Source organism: Monopterus albus, unplaced genomic scaffold (assembly GCF_001952655.1).
Source record: "Monopterus albus unplaced genomic scaffold, M_albus_1.0 scaffold67.1, whole genome shotgun sequence".
NCBI classification, from domain to species: Eukaryota; Metazoa; Chordata; class Actinopteri; order Synbranchiformes; family Synbranchidae; genus Monopterus; species Monopterus albus.
This window is the reverse complement of record NW_018127947.1, coordinates 2,024,521-2,046,802: the sequence shown is the minus strand read 5'-3', so window position 1 is coordinate 2,046,802 and position 22,282 is coordinate 2,024,521. Positions and strand designations below refer to the sequence as shown.

At 42.0% G+C, this 22,282-nt stretch overlaps 1 protein-coding gene across 1 annotated transcript in view; it reads right to left on the bottom strand.

The window, feature by feature from the left end:
- Nucleotides 1-20,145, bottom strand: part of grid1b (glutamate receptor, ionotropic, delta 1b) — a 437,638-nt gene extending 417,493 nt beyond the window's left edge. Inside the window, 2 exon segments of the mRNA XM_020604601.1 lie at nucleotides 2,084-2,239; nucleotides 19,709-20,145. Coding sequence (XP_020460257.1) covers nucleotides 2,084-2,239; nucleotides 19,709-19,790 — 238 coding nt within the window. The 5' untranslated portion in view covers nucleotides 19,791-20,145.
- Nucleotides 20,146-22,282: the final 2,137 nt, after the last annotated feature.

Here is a 22,282-nt window from a genome sequence, read left to right as displayed (position 1 = left end):
TTCTCAAGAACATCAAGGTTACCGTCTCCATATTGGATGTGAATGAACTTAGTGACACAACAAGGTACTGTATCACAGCATACAACTCTCAGAAATGACCCAAATAAAACAAAATAAACCTCTAAAAGCCTTTTTGGATCCCCTACAGGAAGTGATATATTTTGTTGAAGTTGTGCCCACTGCAACCACCTATAGAAACTAATTCAGAAGGAAATCCAAGAAACTGCAGCTCCTAGCCTGATAATCAGACTCAACTGGTAATTCATACTGCTTTTGGGAGGGAGCTGCCAAGTGCAGTCATACTGAACAAAGGAGTGTTAGCCTGATATTTATTTCTCAAAGTCAACTTGCAACAATCTGGAATCTGTTGAGCTCATCAACATTTGTTGCTACTGTACGTTTTTTAATCTCACCAACAAAGCTCTGACTGGCCCAACAGCTGACAAACGCAACATGGGACTAATCTGAATCAGTTAAAAAAAAGGCTCCTTGCTCCATGCTGTTTCATTTCTGCTGCACAAAGAAAGAGCAATGCACAGGAACAAAGAATAAGGCAAACTAATTTTAAAGCTTTCCATGTGAATTTGTAGCATGTTTGCTGCAGTCAGCAGCTCCGCTAATAAACAAACCCAAACCTGTCATGTGTTTTCCTTCAGAATGACTCTGATCAATGCAATTTCTCACACACACACTTCAAGCAGTGCTGTGAATGAGGGAGCCCAGCGTGCTCTGCAGAGGAATTTTTTTATTTACATCGACAACCCAAGTGTCAAAAGTCAGCATGTTACCATTTCCTGTTACTGCTATAACAGGTGCTCCTACCGAGGGTGAGCTACACTCGACAGCACCAAAAGCGAAAATGCCGTCACTGCCTGAGACACATATGCAGCCTGAGGAAATGGATTTTATACAACAACAGATGAATACAGTCAATATGCAGATATACATGCTTCCTCCTACTGGGGTTACCCCGGTAATATGCAGTAAGTTCTAGTAAAAAACCAAAGAGAACAAGATGCAGAGACAGAAATCTGTTTCAGTGTTCATTTCCTATAGTTCAAGTTACACTGACTACAACCTCAGTTCCTGTTCATGTTTTCTGGAGTAAATAACCAATGCCAATAACCTCAGCTATTCTTAGCTGCTGCCAAATTTGATGTGTGTAATTAGTTACAGAGCTGTTCAAAAGTTTTGCTTTGAAAATATTACACAATGTAAAATAACAATACAAACCATGATATACTTGGATACTTAAACCATTGTAAATGTTGGGAAAGTGCTGATGATATGTTGTCAACAGTGTATTTCAGGCTGAGATAGGAATTTAAGTCAAGACCCCAACTGTCTCAGCAGTGCTTCTAGAAATCCATGTTAAAACATAACTGATGTGTTTAATTCATATGACATTTAGATATTCAAAATGTTCTGCAGGCTTAAATTTTCCTCATGACAATCTCATTATTTTATTAGGATTTTTATCAACATCATCAGCAGCGACATCTTCATCAACAACTTTGTGTTGTTGATGCCACGAGCGCAACCGTAATACTTGGCAAAGCTATTCTGCATCACATTGACTCTTTTCAAAGCTAAAAGGCCTGCAAGGCTCTTTGTAGGCAAATACTGTATATGGGAAATTACAGCAGGACTCAGTGCAGTTCGACTCAGTGCGTCCCCCTAATTTCATCTGCACAGAAGAAACTAAGGCCCAGCCACTGAGAGAGAGGGAAGTGCCTGATAGAGAGTCTGAGACAGAGCAAACCAGTCTCAGAGGAAATGATAAGGCTCTGCAGTACAGCATCAAAGACCAGCTGCTTCCCGTGGGAGCAGAAACAGAGCAGGCATCTGCTCTGATTTAAACAGCATTTAAGGAGGTTGATACCTGGGTCATTAGCCAGGAGGATACTCCAACAAGAGACAAAACCAGCTAAATCTAAAGATTAACAATCCAAAGCAAGCCGGCAACATGAACACACACACACAGTGTGGGAACAACAAACCTGAACCCACAAAATGCAAAACAGTTGAACCTGAAACCATCTCAGACACACACATACACAGTCACACAAAGTAGTGTCCTTACCTTCCTGCACCGCCTGGAAAGGATTGTCGGGCTCGATAAGTTTGATAGAGTGTGTGATCTTCTCGCTCTGCAGGACGTCATCACTCAGACTGAGGTCAGACACAGCGAGCTGGAACACCTCATCATCACGCACTGCATTCTCCTCAAATATCGCACCTGGACAGGTAGAAACAGGGAGAGCAGAGGTATTAGTAGGAAGACAGAACTCTGTTTTGGTTATAGTAAGTTTGCTGATTAAGTTACCAGTTGTAAAACACATATATGCACAGAAAACATCACCGCAGTCGTGGTGTGGAAAGAAAGGACAAACTAAAAGAGATGGATGATCAAAGTGTTGTGCATTAAACAGGCAACTCGGTCTTCCAATCCTGCCAGGTTTGGTGCTTCGCCCTGCCTGCTTAGCTCTAGAAAGACCAGTAAAAACACAGAAGATCTCCATAGCAACATCATCACCATCATGCTACAGCCTTTCTTCAACTTTCAGCCTGTTTAGTTTGTTGAAAGCCAACTCTAGGAAGCATGGAGATAAAATGAGGATGTGAAATTACACAGGAAAAGGGATAAATGATGAATTGTTGTGTGAGCACGATTGAGATCTCTGCACGATCTTTGTCTCACATGACAATGCTTCTGCTGGGTTTGCAGTAGCAGTGAGATCCCTTGCAAACTAAGCGCTCCCTTTTTTTTTTTGCTAAGCCGAGTTAACCAGTAACCGCAACTAATAACCACAAAATAATGTATTTCTGCCTAAACTGCTACTCAGCACTAGGTGTATGGGACAGACAGCACAACTTTTGAAGAATAGTTACAGGATGGTGCAGAATATCTTTCACAATGTCAAACATGGTGGATTTGTTTTTGAATCAGTCTTCTCTTCCTGTCTACAGCTCGTCACGTGATGTAACATATTCTGCTAAAGGGAGCGCTTGGTTTGATGTAAAGCGTCTCCCTGCTAATGCAAGCACTGCAGAACTAATAGGCAAATTTGAAATGGCCCAGATCTGCACAGATTCGATCACAGGCAGTCTTCACACAATGCATGCCTCTTAGTTTTTTGTCTGACTTGATCCCAGCCTCCTCTGACATAGCACCCACACGGCCAATGATATCTTCAAGGGATTGAGGGTGGCTGCAGTTTTTGGAGCAATCATTTGGAGTGTGTCCATGGGAAGTGCACAATGGCATTTTGTAAAACTTCCTTTGGACAGAAAACTCCCTGTGTCTGGAAATGTCCATATACAAAATCCTTCAATCCCAATTCACTTCAAGTTGAAACTGTTTTAATGAGGAATTACTAATGACTAACTGTTGGGTGATGTGGAACTGTCCCTATAGAAATAACCATTAATCAAACTATAATAGTTTCCTACAGAGTTTAATAAATGGTTTCAACACTTTCATATGATAATGTCTGATTCCCCCCGACATTAAACCCTGAACTACTGTAGCTACCTTAGTAAAAGAGAAAATGAATAATAATAAAATTACCTCTGCATCATGAGTTTTGTTTTATGGCAGTTTCATTACCGCAGCTGGTTCAAAAAAGATTTTCTAGAGGAAAATTGGCCTTTTGTCACAGCAGCCATTTTGAATTGTCACAGCGGGAAAAGCACAGGTGAAACTAATTTTGTGAACAATGGCTCAGCTGCATCAAGTGGCCCAGTTTCCGTTACACCTTTGCTTTTCTGTTATGACATGTCAACATGTCTGCTGTGAAAAAGGTCTGTATGGTGGAATTTTGATGTTTCCAGCAGAGGGCCAAAGCTAGCATACTTATTAACACCAGGTGCATTCATTATTGAAATAAGAAAGCTGACGTTTTACTGTGGCTTCAGGTTAGTTTAACGGCTGCTGGTGAAGAATGGTGGCACAAATGAGTTAGATTTAACACTCTAATGTTTTGCTTTTCCTTGTTTCCGTTAGGTGTGGTAACACTGGCCCACAACAAGCTTAATGTACTTGAATTAACTTCATTTGTACTAAACATCTTTCAAATAGCACAAATATCTCAGTCCAACTGTTCAGCGCAACAGCGAACACTATCAACCATACAAAGACCACACCAAACAGAGCATGTTAATGCCAGAATAAGCTTTAAAATCAAAAACTGACTTACTGAGGCGGACAGGTCTGCCTCTGTCTTTTGACAAGTCTCCAGATTCACTTTAGCCCAGTAGGTAAATGTCCTGTTTACCCAGTTCCGTGCGGTATGGACCTCTGGTCCTGTGCTTACAGGTGCGGAGGCACCAAAGGGTCACCCTACTGTTACCTGTACTTGTTGTTCTGAGTCACTGTTTGGTGCCGGTATCTGATCTTCTCAATTAACATCACTCACTTTAACTTCAGATGTCAACTAGGAGCAGATAAGTCCAAGTCGTACAGACATTTCAAAGTAGAAGTACTGCAGTAAGATGTTTCAAAACACATGACCGCCCCCAAACTAGGCCTCGTTACGCCATGTGCTATAGAGATGCGCTGAGCTGGTTCTGAACACTACCTATTGTAAGACTTGATTCTTATAGGCTCTAGTTACTTTATAAGCTTTAGTTACTTTTCATAACTTTAGTTTCCTTTAGTTACTTTTCAGTTCTTCATTTTCTTTTAGTTACCTTTCATACCTTTACTTTCCTTGCTTATACATATTAAAACTGTATTGATGACTGCCATATTCTAATGAGTGAAAGTTTGGAACTGTATACTACAAATTCTGTAGAGACAGGATGTCTGTAGCTTCAAGTAACCAGATGGCCTATTTTACATTTTAACAAAGACCTGTTGGCCTGTTTTGCACCTTCACCTAGGCCCACTTAGCATATTCCAAGTTCTTGAGTTCCTGGTTTGAAAGAACCGGATGAGGCTTTATAATGGTTTTTAGCCTTTAGCACCTTCACCTAGGCCCACTTAGCATATTCCAAGTTCTGCCTTGCCATGTAGTATCTTGCAGAGACAGGGGGCCTACAACCTGAGATGACCACCTGGCCTGATTAGCATACTCACTAGGTCCTGCTTTAGGATCACACACACAGGGGGTCTGCAGCACAGATAACCCATTGTTCAGTGTTCATTGATCAAGTTGCTGTCTAAATACCACAACACACACAGACACACCTGGTTTCTATCACATTCCAGCAAGCAGGCATGAGCAGAGGTTGGCCAGTTCACGCCAAATGGCCAATAGGATTATGAAGCATGAAATGCTGTACCTCTGTCCAGGGTGGATCAGCCCAAGAAGACAAATGTAAGGAGAAAACGTAACTCGTGGTTCAGAGAATGGATTTCCTGTGTAAGCTCTGTCTCTCTGATCCCAGCACTGTAAGACTTCACCTGTGCCCAGACACTGAGTAAACTTTGTTTATTTTAAACAGTCCTCTCCTGTCTTCACTTCTCGCACTTTCAATAAAAGGACTTGGGTAAAATCTAACACTATACTTCTCATTATGCCACAGTAAATAAAAATTGTTTAAAAGTGTTCTGCATTCATAACACAAGCTTACTTACTGAACAAAATAACAATAATAAAAGCATTAAGGCAATTATATTCTGGTTAATGGTTTCCTTCATGGTCTCAGGTTTTACTCCACTCCACTCATACAAATGCAGTATTAGAGGTTTGGCCATGATATGGCACCATTTTGACTCTCAAATGTTCATAAATGGTGAACCATTTTCAACACCTATATTCATATAAACATAGCCTACATATACATATTCATATACCTACAGCACATACAGAGCATAATGATTCAGAGCTTCAGAAAGCCTCATTTCATCCGTCACTAACTGGAATCACCATGCTAACAGTAGTGCTAGCCACACTAGGAGTCTTGGAGTAACATTAACTTACCAGACTCACACATTCCTTGTTCTTTTGAGCCTTTCTGGAAAATACAGGTAACTTAAAATTTCTTTATTATTACTACTCTTCGAGTGGCTTCTCCTTTTATTTTTAACCACTCCTCTTATGTCTCCTAAGTTCTATCTTTGGTAGCTTTTTTCCTGCAGTCAGGAGCACAAGGTTTCCTGATCTGAAGCCCAGGGGCCCGGAATTACACAGGGGCCATGAATGTCAATAATAATAATAACAATTTTATTATGTATAATGTGGAGACTTGTCAAAACAGAGGGCTGACCTGTCTGCCTCGAAAAGTCAGTGTTTCATTTCAATGCTTGGTATTGAGGCAACAATATGTTCTAGACTGTATTCAACTTGCAGTGTATCTTGGTGTGTTGTGTTGTCGGCTTTTGCTGCTGTACTGAACTGTTAGAGAGAAATGTTTGTATCATTTGAAATATATGGTGAAGTATAAATTAAGTGAATTAATGCACAGTACTGGTATAGTGAAGCTGGACTTGACCGTTTCACTCTGTGCACTGGTAAATTAGCTATGGGCTTTGATGGTGGCACAGGGCCAACAGACAGATGAAGCATGGGGCCCTGTGACAGTGTTAAATTGCTGTTCTTTTTTGATCAAGCCATATCCAGCTGCCCTCTAATAAATCAAATCAAACAATTACCACAAATTATAAGTTTGACATAACTTGCATGGCAATTTTTTAAACTTCATTAACAAAATGCTTAAACAACAGTAACAAGGCTAAGGAATGAATATACAAAAAATAATACATTAAAATAAATGACTGGAAGTGGGAAAGGACAGGAAAAGAAAGGAATTTAAATAATTAAGGCAAGGGTAGAAGGAGCAATGAACCATGTAGCTGTAAAAAAAAAAAAAACTAATCTCTTCCTTGGCTCCATTCTGTGAATTTTTGCTATACACCCATTTTCAGCTGTTTATTCCACACAAACTAGTAATGCCCCTGCTACATTATATCTGCTGATGCCCGTCATGTAACATCACTAAAAGCAAGACAACAGCTACTGAATGGACATTTTGGTGAAATAGTTTTCTCCTGTTTCAGAGATCAAGAATTAATTTGAGAGGCATCCTGAAAATGCTCCAGAAGAATAGAAAAAGTAGAAACTTGAATGTGCTCCAGAGCTGCTGCCACTGGACCCGCTGGTGAAATGCTTTTCTTAGCTATACATTCTGTGTGGCAAACATTGGTGTAACTGTTTGGAACAGCAAATATAATAGGTTTATAGATGAAGAGAAATGCTGGTTTTTATTAAATAGTGTTTGTGAGGCCCGTGTTTGAAATGATGCACGTCTCTGTGTAAAGTGCCTTGAGATGATTTTTGTTGTGATTTGGTGCTATACAAATAAAACTGGATTGAACTGAATGAACTAGAAGAAAAACAGTCATTAAACCTAAATATCCTTGGTTATTTTCTTGTCACATTTGTAGCAAATTTCTGCCAGATCTTATTAAACACAGTTAAATATGTGGATGGACCTCTATCGACTGAAAGAAACATGGAGGGAAAGAAAGGCAAACAAACAGACCATTTGATGAAAGGAACTTCCTGTTCAGATAACCTGTCATGCACAATTAATAAAACCTTCCCTAAGAGTGAGGATCCAATTTGCCAGGCTGCTGCTGCTCATTTAGCTTGCTGAGTATCCAAATGAACTCTGCTCAGCACCAAGGTACCCAATGGCCTTTGTCACAGGGCTGTGAAGGGACAGTGTCTAGCCTCCGAGCTCGATCAATCAATCATCCAGTTTTGAAATTGCAGTCAGTCAGGCATTTTCAATTCAGAATGAATCTTGTTGCCCTGTCAAAGACACAGTGAGGGTATGGATGGGAGTCTTATATTTCTCCCTGCAGCAGCAGACTGGGGAGCCTCCAACTTGTACAGGTTTAATTAATGATGAGTGCTGAGCCCATGGGTGCCTCTGTAAGCTCAGGATCTACCCTCCATGAATTCTGACCTCCTCAGAGTCTCTCTGCTGCTGTCTGTGTCAGTTCGCCCAAATTACAAAAATACACATTTTCTCACTCCCCTCTAGTGGTATCTATTTATGCAGATAGTTTTGGTTTTATTTGTCCAGGTTTGGAGTTATGTTTCTGTCTCCATCTCAGCACAAAGGAAGTGGATGGCTTTTAGTTTATTGTGTTCACAACTCACATACATAAAAATAGCTCCAATCAAAAACTACAATAGCACATTCTGTGGATTACTATCCTGATATCATGCTGAATTTTTCTCATACATTTTCAGCACTATGTTACCTGTGTTTATGACTTATGAATTGGCAAACATTGCATTGAAAAGTATAAAGCATTTGCTTAAAATCATTAATATAATTATTCATTAAATGACCATCTACACACCGTAGATGTTTACATACAGATCTTACATCTGTATGTAAGAAATAAAGCCAAAATGCATAACTGGATATTTATTAAAACATTCCTCTCACATATAGTATAGTCTTAAATACATAAGCATCGACTGAGCTGAATGGCTAATAAATGTCACAGAATCTGGGAAATCCTGTGTATGTTGGAAAATAATGTGTGATTCGGAGTCTGTGAGTGTATTTGCAAACAGTTCTACGCTATATACAGGGTGGGAACTTCACACCAGCCAGCAGCCAAAAGCAATCTATTTGCTATAGATACAAAAACAATGTATTGTAGCTGGTAAATTTACCACGCCTCCTCCTCTCTGTGGCAGGTCATCAAGCGTCAGTCTAGGGTTTTGTATCCCAGAGCTGTAACTGGCTGGGAAATAAATTTAGGGATTCACAGCCTCTGTCACTTGACTATAACCTTTGCCTGCTTACTGGAGCTGTTAATCCCCAAAACTTTATTGAGGCTATGGATCTCTGGTTGATAATATTACCACATTTTATTATAAGCACCTGCTGGCAAATTAAAATATTTTATTTCTTCAAAAAGAAAATATTTTTTCCTGAATGGTAAGTGTTATTATAACCATCCTTGTGTTTTTGAAAATTAAATTGCACGATGGAGCAAAGAATGATCACAGGTGAATTCAAATCACTAGTCATACCATATATACAAACATTCTCACAGTGTTTTCATGTGAACTTCTTTGATGGGAAATATTCTGCTGTTGTCTGTGGCTCATACAATGTAACATGGACATTGACTCTGGACAATGTCCATGTTATGTAACTTTCAGTGCAATGAGCTGCATATATGAAATGTCATTCATTTCTTTTATGGTAAATTTTAGACAAATAAAACCAGACCTTCTCAGCTATTGAGGTACCACAAAAGGAAAGTTACAGTAAATTGGGTTTGGGTGAACTGACCCTTAAAAATAAATGTATGAATAAGTGTAAAAACTGTATAAATGTATAAGTGTATAATGTATAAGTGTTTACCTAGTTGAGATCTGGTGGCTGCGAAGTCCTCTGCATATGATTCACATCATTTTCATTCTCATTAAAGCATTCAGTGTCATGATAATGGGGTTCTGTCATCCAGGAAGAGACCACTCAGTTATTCAGGTTCTTCCTTTAATTTGTCACTGGTCTGCATGTGTTTGTACAACATAAAAGTGTTTATACAAAACTTACTTCTCTTCATTGTCTGGACTGGGTAGATTGTTCCTTCATTTTCTAAAATTTGCACTGTGGGACGAGTTGGATTACAAAGTGGTAGCTTCACCCTTTATCCTTTCAATCATTGCTACAAAATGTTTGGGTGTGTTTATACTTTTAAGTTTACCAAAATAAATATAGATTAATCAATGTTAAATACTTAATTCTGATCCAGACCACATGAAGCAAATCTAACAGCAGTACATTGCTACAGTTCCTTTAAAACACTCTTGTTTAAGCAGCCTGCGTTTCAGCACCACGGACAGAGAACCTTCATTACAGTGAACTTCTCGGTACCGCCTCAGTGTCAGCACCACAGACAGAGAACCTTCATTACAGTGAACTACTCGGTGCCGCCTCGGTTTCAGCACCACGGGCAGGGAACCTCCATTACAGTGAACTACTCGGTGTCGGTTTCAGCACCACGGACAGAGAACCTCCATTACAGTGAACTACTCGGTGCCGCCTCGGTTTCAGCACCACGGGAAGGGAACCTCCATTACAGTGAACTACTCGGTGCTGCCTCGGTTTCAGCACCATGGACAGTGGCAACACTTTTCTGCTGTGCAGTCAGTCAGACTCCATGTGTGATTTACTGTCACAAAAATCAGGATTTAACAGAGAATGTGAATATCCTTGTACATCATTTACATTTTCACACACTACAAATAGAAAAAAAAATTGCTGTGCTGTTGGAAAGTCACTCAGCTTTGCTTAGCCATGTGGAATGGAACCAACTAAAGAGGCTGTCAGTCATCTTTACTATGAGTACACAAAATGTTGAGGGAAAAAAAAAATCAAGACTGCCATTCATAAGTCCCTTTTTATTCTACAGACTGATATTGTGAGGCTTATGGGACTCGTTTGCTATTTTTGTGAAAAATTTTAAACGTTGCTCTATCACATCTCTGATCTCTCTGGACCATTTAAAGGACAGAAACAGCCAATTTCGGCACACACAGTCAGTGCACTTATACTTACTAGCCTTCTTTCTTTCATCACCCTCATGGGAAATCCATTCCTATTAAGGGTTTAATCAGCGGGAATACAAGAAGTGTCATTTATCTTTCAAGCTTCCTGTGTCCAAATCACTGAGAGGTTAAACCACAACAGAATAAAAAAGGCAGCAATAGCAGAGCAGTGGAGTAATACTTCATGTTAGAACACAAATTATTCTTGGTGTTTTACATTTTACTTTACACAGAGACTGAAAAGGTCTCCCTCCCAGGGAGAGGTGGTGACCTGGAAAATGTACTGACCAGACAAGAATATTAATGACTGAAAACTCTGAAAGTGGACTCTAAAACGACCTGGGTTTATAGAAACAGTCTAGCTCTGTGCAACACTGGCATAAAGAAAACCCATTCATACTACAGTAACTCTGTTCTCATTTCATAATTGTTACATACACTATTTGCAGCTGAATAGTTATAATGCAACAGTTTTGGAATAGGGAAGGAATCAGTATCTGAAATCAGGGCATTGTCGTCTGACAAGGCAAAGCTCAATTTTCATCAGTTATGGTGAAATAGAGAACCGGCTGCTGTCGGCCAATCAGGGTGAGGTATTATGAGGAATTAACTTCCTCTCTTTAACCAGACTGAATTATTCTGATCCAGCACCAGATTAGATTGAACTTGATATTGTGGAGCTTTAAAATGTTAGAAAACACACAGTACAACAACAGCAAGATTTAAAACATCGAGGATTTGGGACGACATTCCCCCCGAGTCCACACAAAGCAATGGGCCAGCGGCAAGTACAGCAGAGCTATTATCATAATTAAACATCCAACTAAGTTTCAGTTCTGTGGCCTGCTGCAAGGATGAATGTGGGAGAAAACCACAGAACACCACAGGGGCCTAATTCACCGTTTCTGTATTCCTTGCACATGAGGACAAAATGTATCTCCATACTGTCAGACATCATCAGGAACCCACCTGAATCTGAACCCCACTCTCAGCATTTTCACTGACCCTCAACCTTTCCCACAATGTCAGGTCCTGAGCTTCTCTTCCTTCTGTCAGACAGCCAGTCGTCACCAGACACTAGCCGAATGCAAATAAAGCATCAAATTATCTTCACTCTGTCACACACAAGCAACAATTACATACAAGGCTCATTCTACACTGAGGATAGCATTGTGGATATTAAGACCCATCACACCACTGCAGCTGACAGACTATAACACATCAACATCCAGCAGTGTCTGGTTTAGGAAATCCACCTTCAAAGACATTGAAAAGTTTTAATTAGGCCAGGAGCAAAGTGTCAGCCAACACAAACACAATCACATTTTGTAAACCGCAAATGTCCTGTAGCTATGTGCTAAAATTTCTGCATAACTTCAGTATCTCAAGTGTAACACACCAGTAATTAGACCACACATAATTAAAACACTCTAGCTGGCAAACATGCAGGCAAGTCTTGGCATAAGCTTGAAACCTGTACAATTCATTAACGTATTTCTGCCAAGAGTTACCCGGTCAAAGTCTGTGCACGTGGACATGTGACAGCAGTTTATTTGGATGAAGAAAGAATAAAAGCAGCTGGACAAACAAAAGAAATACAGGTAAAGAAAAAGATCTGTGAGCAACACCAGCCTCTAGGTTTGATTTCAAATTTCATTTTTGTCTATAAGGCCATTTTTTCCCCTTTTCCAAAGTAAATAAATGGAGCAAAACACTTTCATTAGAATAAGTTTTAGTCTTTAGTCTTTGAAAATCCTTGGGCAGAAATTGTGCTTTTAAGCTGTAAATAATCCGTGAACTGGGAGATTTCTGGTGGAAACTGACATCTATTCAAATAAATTCAGCCAAGTGGGTTTGCAAACACAGAAACTATTTGTTTGCATGCAAGAAAACTATGCACACATATAAAACATGGCAATGTAAAACAAGTTGACATGCACAGGGGGTTAATGGCAGCGGCCGATGTGTAGCTGACTGTGTCATAAACAAAAAAATAACAGGGCAAAACGTGCAAACATTTTTAGCACCCGCGTCTTAATCAAACACCAACCACATTACCTCAGTGCTTTTTCTCACTAAAAAAACAGCTCTTCATTTATTCCTCTGATCCTGATCCATGCTGTTATCACATCCACAGCTGACTACTGCAAGAGTATTCTATAGAGTACAGTACACCCATTAAAATCCTAATAAACTACACCTACTCACTCACTCCTGCTGTGGCGCACACATCAGTCCATGACTAGCTTCCCTGCCTCACCACTCTCCTCCACCACTGCTCCTATCGTCCCCACCAGTGGACTTCAACACGGGAACTCATACACCACCCACATCGGTGACTTCCACAGTCGTGACATTTTCGGTTAGGTACTTATCTTTGAAAAACAGCTTTTAATAATTCATTGTTTGTGCTGCTCTCCTGTACTACTCTGCACTTGTATTGTGATTTTGCTCATTCTTTTCCTACTCAACTAATTAGTCATATAAAGTGCCTCAGAGTATCTAGAATAGGGCTCGATAAATAAGATGCATGCCGAGCGTCATGATAACATCACCTACAGTAAAATTCAACCCAACCTGATGGGAACATGTTGCAAAGAGTGTGATAGCATAACAGCCCACTTTTGTTACAAGGAACAGGACTGCTGCTATTTTAACAGTGAGACACACCAATTAGTTCACAAGCAAGCCTCATACCTTAAACTGTGGATAAACATTTGAGCTGATGAAATTAAACCTAAGACAAATTTAAGTCGACATATTTACTGAGAAATGTTTTAAATTGTGGACTGATCAGAGAAATCATGATGGTTTCAAATTTTCAAAGGCTCCTCTCAGAAAGGAGCATCAATCACAGTTGTCATTGTTGCTGTGAATAAATTGCATTTAAAATGGCACCTTTCAGAAACCTGTGATCAGTCTCATTCACCTGCAGTGAATCTGAATATTTCACATATTTTAGTGTCCTTGCAGGATAAAAAAAAAACTGCTACATGCCATGTTCATTCAAATCAACAAATGAGGCCACTGCATTATTTTAGAATAAGGCTTTGGCCCACTACTCCCTGTCTACAGTGTGTGTCTGTGTGCAGGTGGTGCAGGTAAATGGCCTGGCTAAGTCTTCACTGTGACAGTGTGGGAAGCCTTGCGCGTTGTTCCCTAACTGGGTTAGTTTTATCTTATTTAGAGGCGGTGCAAGAAAAGGCCGCAGCTGTTCATTTGCTTTGCCAGCCTCAACAGATTGGATTGCTGCAGTTCGAGGTTGCCTCTCCAAACCCCAGCGACGGCTAAGCAGGGCTCCCCTTCTGCTAGCCGCTACACAGGCCCTGTAAATCATCCCTAGTCAGTTGCCTGGCTCATGGGACGAGGTAATCTGTCTTTTTCTTGCTCTTTATGAAAAGTGACTTGTTATCCGCTTGGCCCGAGGGGGATTTAGAGGACCTTTAGACCTGAAAAACTGCCCACAGGGGACAGGAAGAGCTACAGGCTGAGTCTGACCAATATCAGCTTCTGGAGGATGATACCGGTGTTTTTTAGAGTCACAGGTTCTTTTGTCTTAGGTTGTAAAAGCTTTTGAGCCTTGTGTCTGTGTTAGCTTGTTTTTGAGTCCTTCTGTTGGGACCCACTCCTCCTTAAGAATTCAGCAGAGATATACTGGGACACGCTCATTTTCCAAGGTGATGTTGATCAATACATTGTCAAACAAACCTCAGATTTTCCTCTTTTCTGCAGCTGCAGTCTCGGTAGATCTGAAACCAAATCAAAATGGATCATGTACAATGCAGGTAAAATGAAAAACATATGGAGTCCCACCAGTCAAAAATAAAACCAGACAGAGGAAAAAGCAATAAGAGCCCCAGCTAAGACAAATACCTTCAAAAATACTCTTCATTTCAGTTCTCATTCATATACTCTAAAGCTTTTCATCCCGGAGGTGCTGGGTGGGGTCAGGGCACTGTGCGGGCCTGTTCATCCCCACTAACCTGGAAATATCACTGTATAACAGGTGCTCCAGCCATACAGGAGGGTGTGTTCCACTGACATTGTTCATAAAAACACAACCTATTTTCTCTTGTTGGTTTTCTGTCTGTCATTGTTGGTTTAAGATGTGTCAGCTATACCTCAACCAAACAAGTTTCTGTCATGTTTTCTACAAACAGCAGTTTGATATCATCTCACCACATCTGTAAACAGATTCATCAGTGTGATAACCTGGTATTTGGCTGCTCTACATAATGATTTTCTTGGAAAGAGATGTTCACTTAGGCCCCCCTGAGAGAATCCATCGTATCAGGAGTGGCCCTCACTGACAGCTTCACATTTGATATTTAATTAAAGGCCACAACTGATGAGTTCTCTTTATTGCAGCTGGCCCTCACCTTCAGTCAGACAAACCAACAATCCTTTTTTCCAGTCACAACCCAGCACCACAGCAGGGGAGGCATGGGTAATTCAAGAAACCAGCTGTTGCTGGGATCAGATGGGAAGAAACCCTGCAGACAGTGCAGGACCTTGTACCAACTTTTATAAAAGTGAAAATGCTCATGTGTGTCACTCATAAGAGTCCTGCTGATCACAGACATGTCCTTTGTTCTTACAGAGGTCTGGATTACAATGCTTTCTGGGGTTGAGACCAACCCGGAGATAATTCTGATGGGTGACGAGATTGTTCAGGGAGAAGAAAGAAAAAAAAATGTAACAAACCTGCTTAATGTTGCAGTCTTTTGTCTGTTTATGTGAAATACTGGATACTTCCATGACTCCAGGCCATTAAAAAACACAACTGATTCAGCACTGCTCTCATATAACATTACTGGACTCAAGATGGGCGGTAAAAAGTCAAAGTTGATACAATAGAACTAAAGATATCTTTTCATACTACACAAGCTTCTTCCTTGATGCCTACATTACCCACAATGCAACTCCACTGCCAACACTTTGGTTGCACAGAGATGACTTTCTAATATTACACACAGTACCATGCCTTACAGTCATAGGCCAGCTGTACATTTGTTGTTTTACCAACTACATTTATTTATCAGCATACAACTAGAAAATATACTATGTATGTCCGCAGCATTAAAAAAACACAAAAATGTCCAAAATATCGGCAAACAAACTGGATACTCGGGATGTGGTGTTCAAGCTGTTCTAAAGAAACATGAACAATCCACTCCGATGAGAAGTGTCTCAGACTTTCTTCTTTGAGAGAGCGGAGGAAATCCAGCAGGGACCTGGCTCGGCATCTGGCAGCTTCATCTGGATGCCAAGCTGGTCCTTCCACAGCCCAAAGAGGCCTCATCAGGAACGGCCTTTGTGGGAGGACGGCAGCCAAGAAACCACTTTTTCAGAAGGGGACAGGGAGAAAAGGCTGAGACATGCAAACACTCTTAGAAACTGGAGTGAAGATCAGTGGAAACAAAGATTATGGAACAATCAGTCGAAGTCTGAAATGTTTGGGTCTAGTTATCGACACTATGTCAGAAGACTTCCCCCTTAACATCTGTGTGGATGAAGCTCAAAACGTTTGTTTTTGGTGAAATTGTATTAAATATATCAATTCATTTATGTTTATTATTGAGGTCATAGTTAAAGGTGGTGTTGTACTGGACTACATTATATTCAGAGGTGTTCCTAATATTTTGACCCTCTCATTTATGTAGCTGGGGAGGACAAAGATATTGAGACACCTCTAAATATAACATACAGGAACAAATACAACAATAATTTCCACACAGACTATGAAAATGTGTAAATGTGGCATCAAAAGCACATGTGGTGCTCATAAATAATTTAACCTTTAGAGTCACAAGATTATTAAAAGAGTAAAAAAGAAAAAGTTTCACACAAACTTTTTTCTTTCTTGATCTTTTCTCATTTCTGTGTAAAGAATACTTTCACTTGTTTGGACCTCTAAGAATCACAGAAACAATCCGAGAAGGAACAATGATTCCATGGTTCAGTCATCTTGGGCCCACACTGAGTCACAAGCCAAAAAGGTTTGTGACCCATTTGCAAACAAACATTCTTGGTGGAATCTCTTTGACACATAAAGCAATACTTCTTGTACAGGACAAGTACAGACTTCAGCGGACAGTCAGGACTGCAGAAAAGGTCATTGGTGTAAGCCTGCCCTCCATGGAGGACCTGTACACCGCACGGGTCAAAAGGAGGGCGGAGAGGATCACTGCAGACCCCTCACATCCCAGATACAATCTGTTTGAACTCCTCCCCTCTGGACGGTGTTACAGGTCACTGTGCACCAAGACAACCAGGCACAGGGACAGTTTCTTCCCCCAGGCTGTCACACTGATGAACACTTAACCATGACAGTATGACTGGACAATAACCCTCAGTGCAATACCTGTAAATATACCTTGTACAGATTATACAGATCTGTACAGGTCTCTAGTTTTAAGTACTCTATTTTTATTCCTACTTATCCCATTTCAATGAGCATTCCTCTGTCTGTCTGCATCATTTACTGCCTGATTATACTGCTTATTTTGCATTGTTTGGACTGTTTGTTGCTTGTTAATACTGCTGATTTTGTTATACTACACAGCCTTATGTTGGTTTACTGTTTACTTGCCCCTTGCATGGGGATATGTACATACACATTGAGAGCCGATGTACCAGAGTCAAATTCCACGTGCGTCTGACACCTGGCCAATAAAGTAGATTCTGATTCTGATTCTTTCCTAAAAGGTTCTGACTCTTTGCAAGGACAGTCAAGCCCTGTGGTACAGTATGGCATGCAAGTTAAACAGAGCAATTAATCCATTGCGCTTCTTAAACAGCCCAACAAGGCTGCAGATCTTGTGGACTAAAGAGTTATTCATTAGAACCATAATGCTTCTTTTACAAAATGATTTGAACACTGTGCCACAGGGGAGCCTGGTAACAATGTGGATAATTGTACCAAAAAAGTTCTACCCAAAATTATTAGAGCACAGGGCCACAGTACAAATGACTGTGCAGAAACCAGTGAGCATTTTCTATTATTCTTTAGTACAAATTCAAGTTAACCTGCTCTAATGGACAGGCAGGGGTCCAACCTGAAGAAAGTCAAAAATCTTAACCAACAGAGAATCCATGTTGGATATGCAAAGACTTCAGCATTGTGCAGCTGGAGTTGTTTTCCTGTGGAATGACTTTGCATGCCTTCATGCTGCAAGTGTGATGTGTATGATAACCTGCATGGATCCGTCACCTGACCAATATGGACAGGCAACCAGAGCCAGATGTTGCAAACAAGATTCACCCCGTTAGAGCTCCTATTTTCATGTTGTTGCTGCTGCGCGCTCCTCCTCAAGTGGAGGAAATCCTCCAAAATCTTAGGAAAGATTTGATCTGAAGCCACAAATGCAACAGAGATACAGTCAACAGTGATGGGATGTGTTTCAGAGATGCCAAGATGGGCATGAGCAAAAAATCCTGAACATTTATGTCAAGACTGAACCATGCTGTGTCTGGCTGATGGGGTTTTCCCAGGCATGAAACTGCTATTTCAACAGGATATGTAGCAGATTACATGTCTGTGAAATCAATAAAATTTCTCCTCAAAAGGTACAAAATTGTTCACGTCTCATCTCACTTGGCATCACTGCCCTTATTTGTTGCATTTACTGTTCTGTAATCCTGCATCAGTGTTCTCCGTTCTTTCCATGTGTGGACTGACTGCAGATTTTCTCCTGAGGCACAGTGGAGTTCACCCACCCAGCCCCCTGGCATGTCCACGAGATTCACTGGGAATATACTCTATTATACTCTAGATATTTCCAGTGAATATCATGTACACAGATAAAGATAATTCTATAATTAGGCAGACTCCCACTCTCTCGGATCAACAACGTGTATGACTATTCAGCACATTCCGTGTCTGCCCATCTCGTATTACAACAGCCCGTCATCAAGTGTTGTAGCCTGTACATGATCGAATATGGCCTGGCATCTATCCATCTGGCAACCTAACCAATAAGCAATCTGTTACTGCCTTTTGCAAATAAAAAATGGTTTTAAGTAGGAAGTGTGTTCTTGTTAGATGAACGGCTCGCACTGCCCCTCCCACCCTGACCGCTTCCCCTCTCCTACCTAAACCATACAGGCTACTGCAGTGCTGCCACTACTGGTCTGAGCAGCAGCAGCGATCCGAAATGTCTAACCCTTGGATCCTTATTAGTTTCACTTCCTCCTTTTCCAAACCGGGTGGTTCGTTTCCAAACGGAAATCGGCCTCCTGCTGCATCTGATCATCTCCGGGCGAAGCGGAAACTCCAAGTGGAATTCGCGCAAATTGGAGTTTTATATGAAAAGTGCGATCAGTCAGCGGTGTCTCACTGGGTCTGCTCTACTCTCAATATGCCCTTCGATTCTTCTGGACTCCGGTGTTCCCTCCCCGGGTTTCTGCTTTTAGTAAAAAGTGACTCGACTAAAATCACATTAAATCAAATGATAAAAAGAAGACACGAGCAGAAAGTGGTGCTCGCCTCCTCGGCTCGCCAGGCTTTTGGTTGCGGTGTTGTTTCAGAGCGCAAACAGTCGGCGTTTGTCCCCTTTGTCATCTCTTCCCTTGGCAGAGTTGATTAACATTTCACTCACGTCCAATTCAAAGTTCAGGCTCATAGAGGAGGCGAAGGAGAGAGGGATGGAGGAGGAGGGGGAAGAAGAGGAGGAGGAGGAGGGAGGAAGGAGGATGGATGAATAAAGCAAAACCCTCCAAACACCCACATCTTACCGGGTCTCCTGCCAGCCTCGGGTTTTGTGCTTGTGAATATGCATTAACGAGCTCTCCCTGTCTGAGAAGCAGGGATTGATGGATGAGGGGATGGATGGGTGGCGTGGCGCAACACTTTGCAGGCACTTCTAGCGGGTTGTGTTGCGTGCGTCTGAACCTGGACGCAACAGCCTCCTTCCTTCCTACACATTATCCTGGCACGGATGCAAATGATAACCAGGTGTGAGGTCATAGAGGAGAGGAAGGTTGAAAATCAGTGCACGCACGGAAACTCTAATATTCAGATAACTTCACTTGAACACCTCAATGTCACAACCCCATCGGTAATCTGTTTTTCTGCTCACATTTGTGTTGAAAACTGCCCCTGCACGCAGCCTGTCTCCCTGCAGCCAAAGCCCTGCACAACAAAACCAGAAAAGAAGCCCCGGTTGGTGTCTTACCAATGTGAATGATGGAGTCGGCGCTCACTGTGTAGCACTGCAATATCCATAGGGAATGAAATAACAATATAAGCATCTCCATCTCCACTTTGAGCCAAAAAGGCGCATCCACGGATCCACCTCGCTGATTTTTGTGCTTTTCTCCAGTGATGAGCAAATCCAAAATAAGAGTCGTTCGGTAAAAGCGGCGGCGGCAACAGCAGCAGCAGCGGGGAACAGTGATATAAACCCAAATTCCAAAGACCAAACTGTTGGCCGGCGTCGAGATGAAGAAGAAGGGTGGAAAAGGAAAGAAAGAGAAGCTCCCAGCGCTCCAGGGAGACACAAACCAGGTTCGGTGAAGGGGGAGCGGGGAAGGATGAGAGGACACCGGGGGTTTGTTCAGAGGTTGAAATCCGCCGGACGAGCAGCTCTGAGTCTCTACCGCCGAGTCTGAGACATAACACTGCAAACTGCGAAGGAGGAGGAGGAGGAGGGACGCGCGCTCTCTCTCTCTTTCTCTCTATTCCCCCGAGCCACGTGACTGCAGAGCCTCTATCTACAGCGCTGGTAGACCGACTGGAGAAAAGAGAAGCGAGAGATTGAGAGGAAGATGGAATGATGGAAGAATGAATGGGAGCCGGCGCGCACCGAGGAAGAGACGGGGGAATGAGACGCAGATATTGTGGCGCCTCGGACTGGCACTCGCTTGATCGGTAGGTTTTACAAGATGACTCGGAGAGTGGAGCCCCACTTCACGTTTCACACGTTGAACGCACACTCCCCACCGACTGAAGTTGGTTTATTCAGCGCCGATAAGAGGATCAGTCACCGCTGCATCTCCGCGTTGCAATGAAGGTTTTGCATGCGCTGAATTTACTTGGTGTGTTGCGGATACACGGCATTGCCCATCTTAACTTCAACAAGTGTCGATTCTTGTATAGATGTGTAGAATCACAGAAGTCTGAACAAAGTTCGGATGCATTGTGACATGGGCATGAAGCGGTATTACCCCGGTAGCTCGGAGAGGTTGTGGATAGCGCGCGGCGCACCGACAGGAGGAACCTAGTGTCCGAGCAGTTCCCACTTTAACGGCGATCTCTCTCAGGCCCGAGTGAATAAACCTCTGACGTATGTAACAAGTTCAGTTCTAATGATGCACTCAAACGTCCGGGTTTAAGGCGAGTAGCGCTTTTGGAGGCGCTGCGTGCGTAAAATCTTCCCGGTGTTGCATGGAGGACTTTCAGAAACGGTAAAGGAGAATGAATGAATCTAAATCAAACTCGGCGATTGATTGAGGGGACAGGGGCAGTTACGTGAAGGAACAGAGGGGAGGTGGACTCCTCTGCTCCGCGGGAAAGGATACGGGACTAGAGGAGAGGACGGAGATGACTTCGCGGCAGCGTGCAGCCCCGTGGGGGCGGGGTCATCAAGTCAGCAGCAGCGATTCCCACACACTGACGCTGCTGCCTCCGGGGTTTTCTTGCGCTGTGGTAAGCTGCCTCTGCTGCAGGTCTCACGCTGTGGTGAGATTTAATGGAGTCTTGGGATGTGTTTGTCTTCTGTAGCCTGTGGCTGATGAGGTTACACAGCTCCTGGGAGTGTGCGTATGTGATGTCATTGACCTTTCCCGTGATGCCATTCCAGGTGACGTTCCGACGGACTGCGGGAACCAGACGATTGTTTTCACTCAGCGGGAGGAAGATGGAAACTGAAGATTACTACGCTTGACCTTACAATTAAAGGATATTTCTTGTGAATGAATGCGACTCAGAAATGTCTTTTAATTGTTTGGTTAAGTCTAGTTCGGCTAGAGATGAACCTTCAGAAAAGGTGCTGCCTGCTGATGGATCCTCGACAGGCTCAGCTCGTTTACAGCCTTAAGATATGGAGCCCCAGAAATGACAAATGTATCCGTCTGCTGGGTCAAAAGAACATGCAAATACCCTACTGGTACGAGCTGAATGGCATCATCAGTAAATTGAGATATTTCAGTAGTAACATACAGCAGTAACACGGCCAAAGATCCGTTGGTATTTAATTCACCCTGCCATTAGTTGTATTTGGATTCCTGAGGTAGCTTATTAGTAACATCAGTGGCCTGAGGGACTGGCCTCCTTTGACTAAAGTCTTATTTAGAAGTCAGAATCACTCTTGCACATTCAACCAAATATTCAAAAGCACACATTCAGTTTATTTTGGTCAACAAGTCTTTAGCAGAATTCTCGGCTCACTCACTAAAATATTTGTGTTCAAATAAATCTGTTTGGAGCGCGTGTGGGAACCGGTAAGGTCTAAGCTGTGCGTGATCACTTTTTAAATCTGCACCTGAATAAAGGCTTTTGATTTTACTAAGCTCTAAAACAATCAGTGCACTTGTTAATTAGCTCAGATACGCCTGGATGGATTACGAGACAATGGCCCCTGGGCACAGACATGTAAAGGCCCCTGCCCCTCCTACAATGCACCAAAAGCCTGAAAGAGGCCCAAAATGACTAGAAACAACAGAGTGGCAGCCATGTTTTCTCCATCAGCAGTCATTTTGTCTCCTTGCCATTGTTTTTCTGGGTGGATGTTTTGCATCCATTTGCAGAT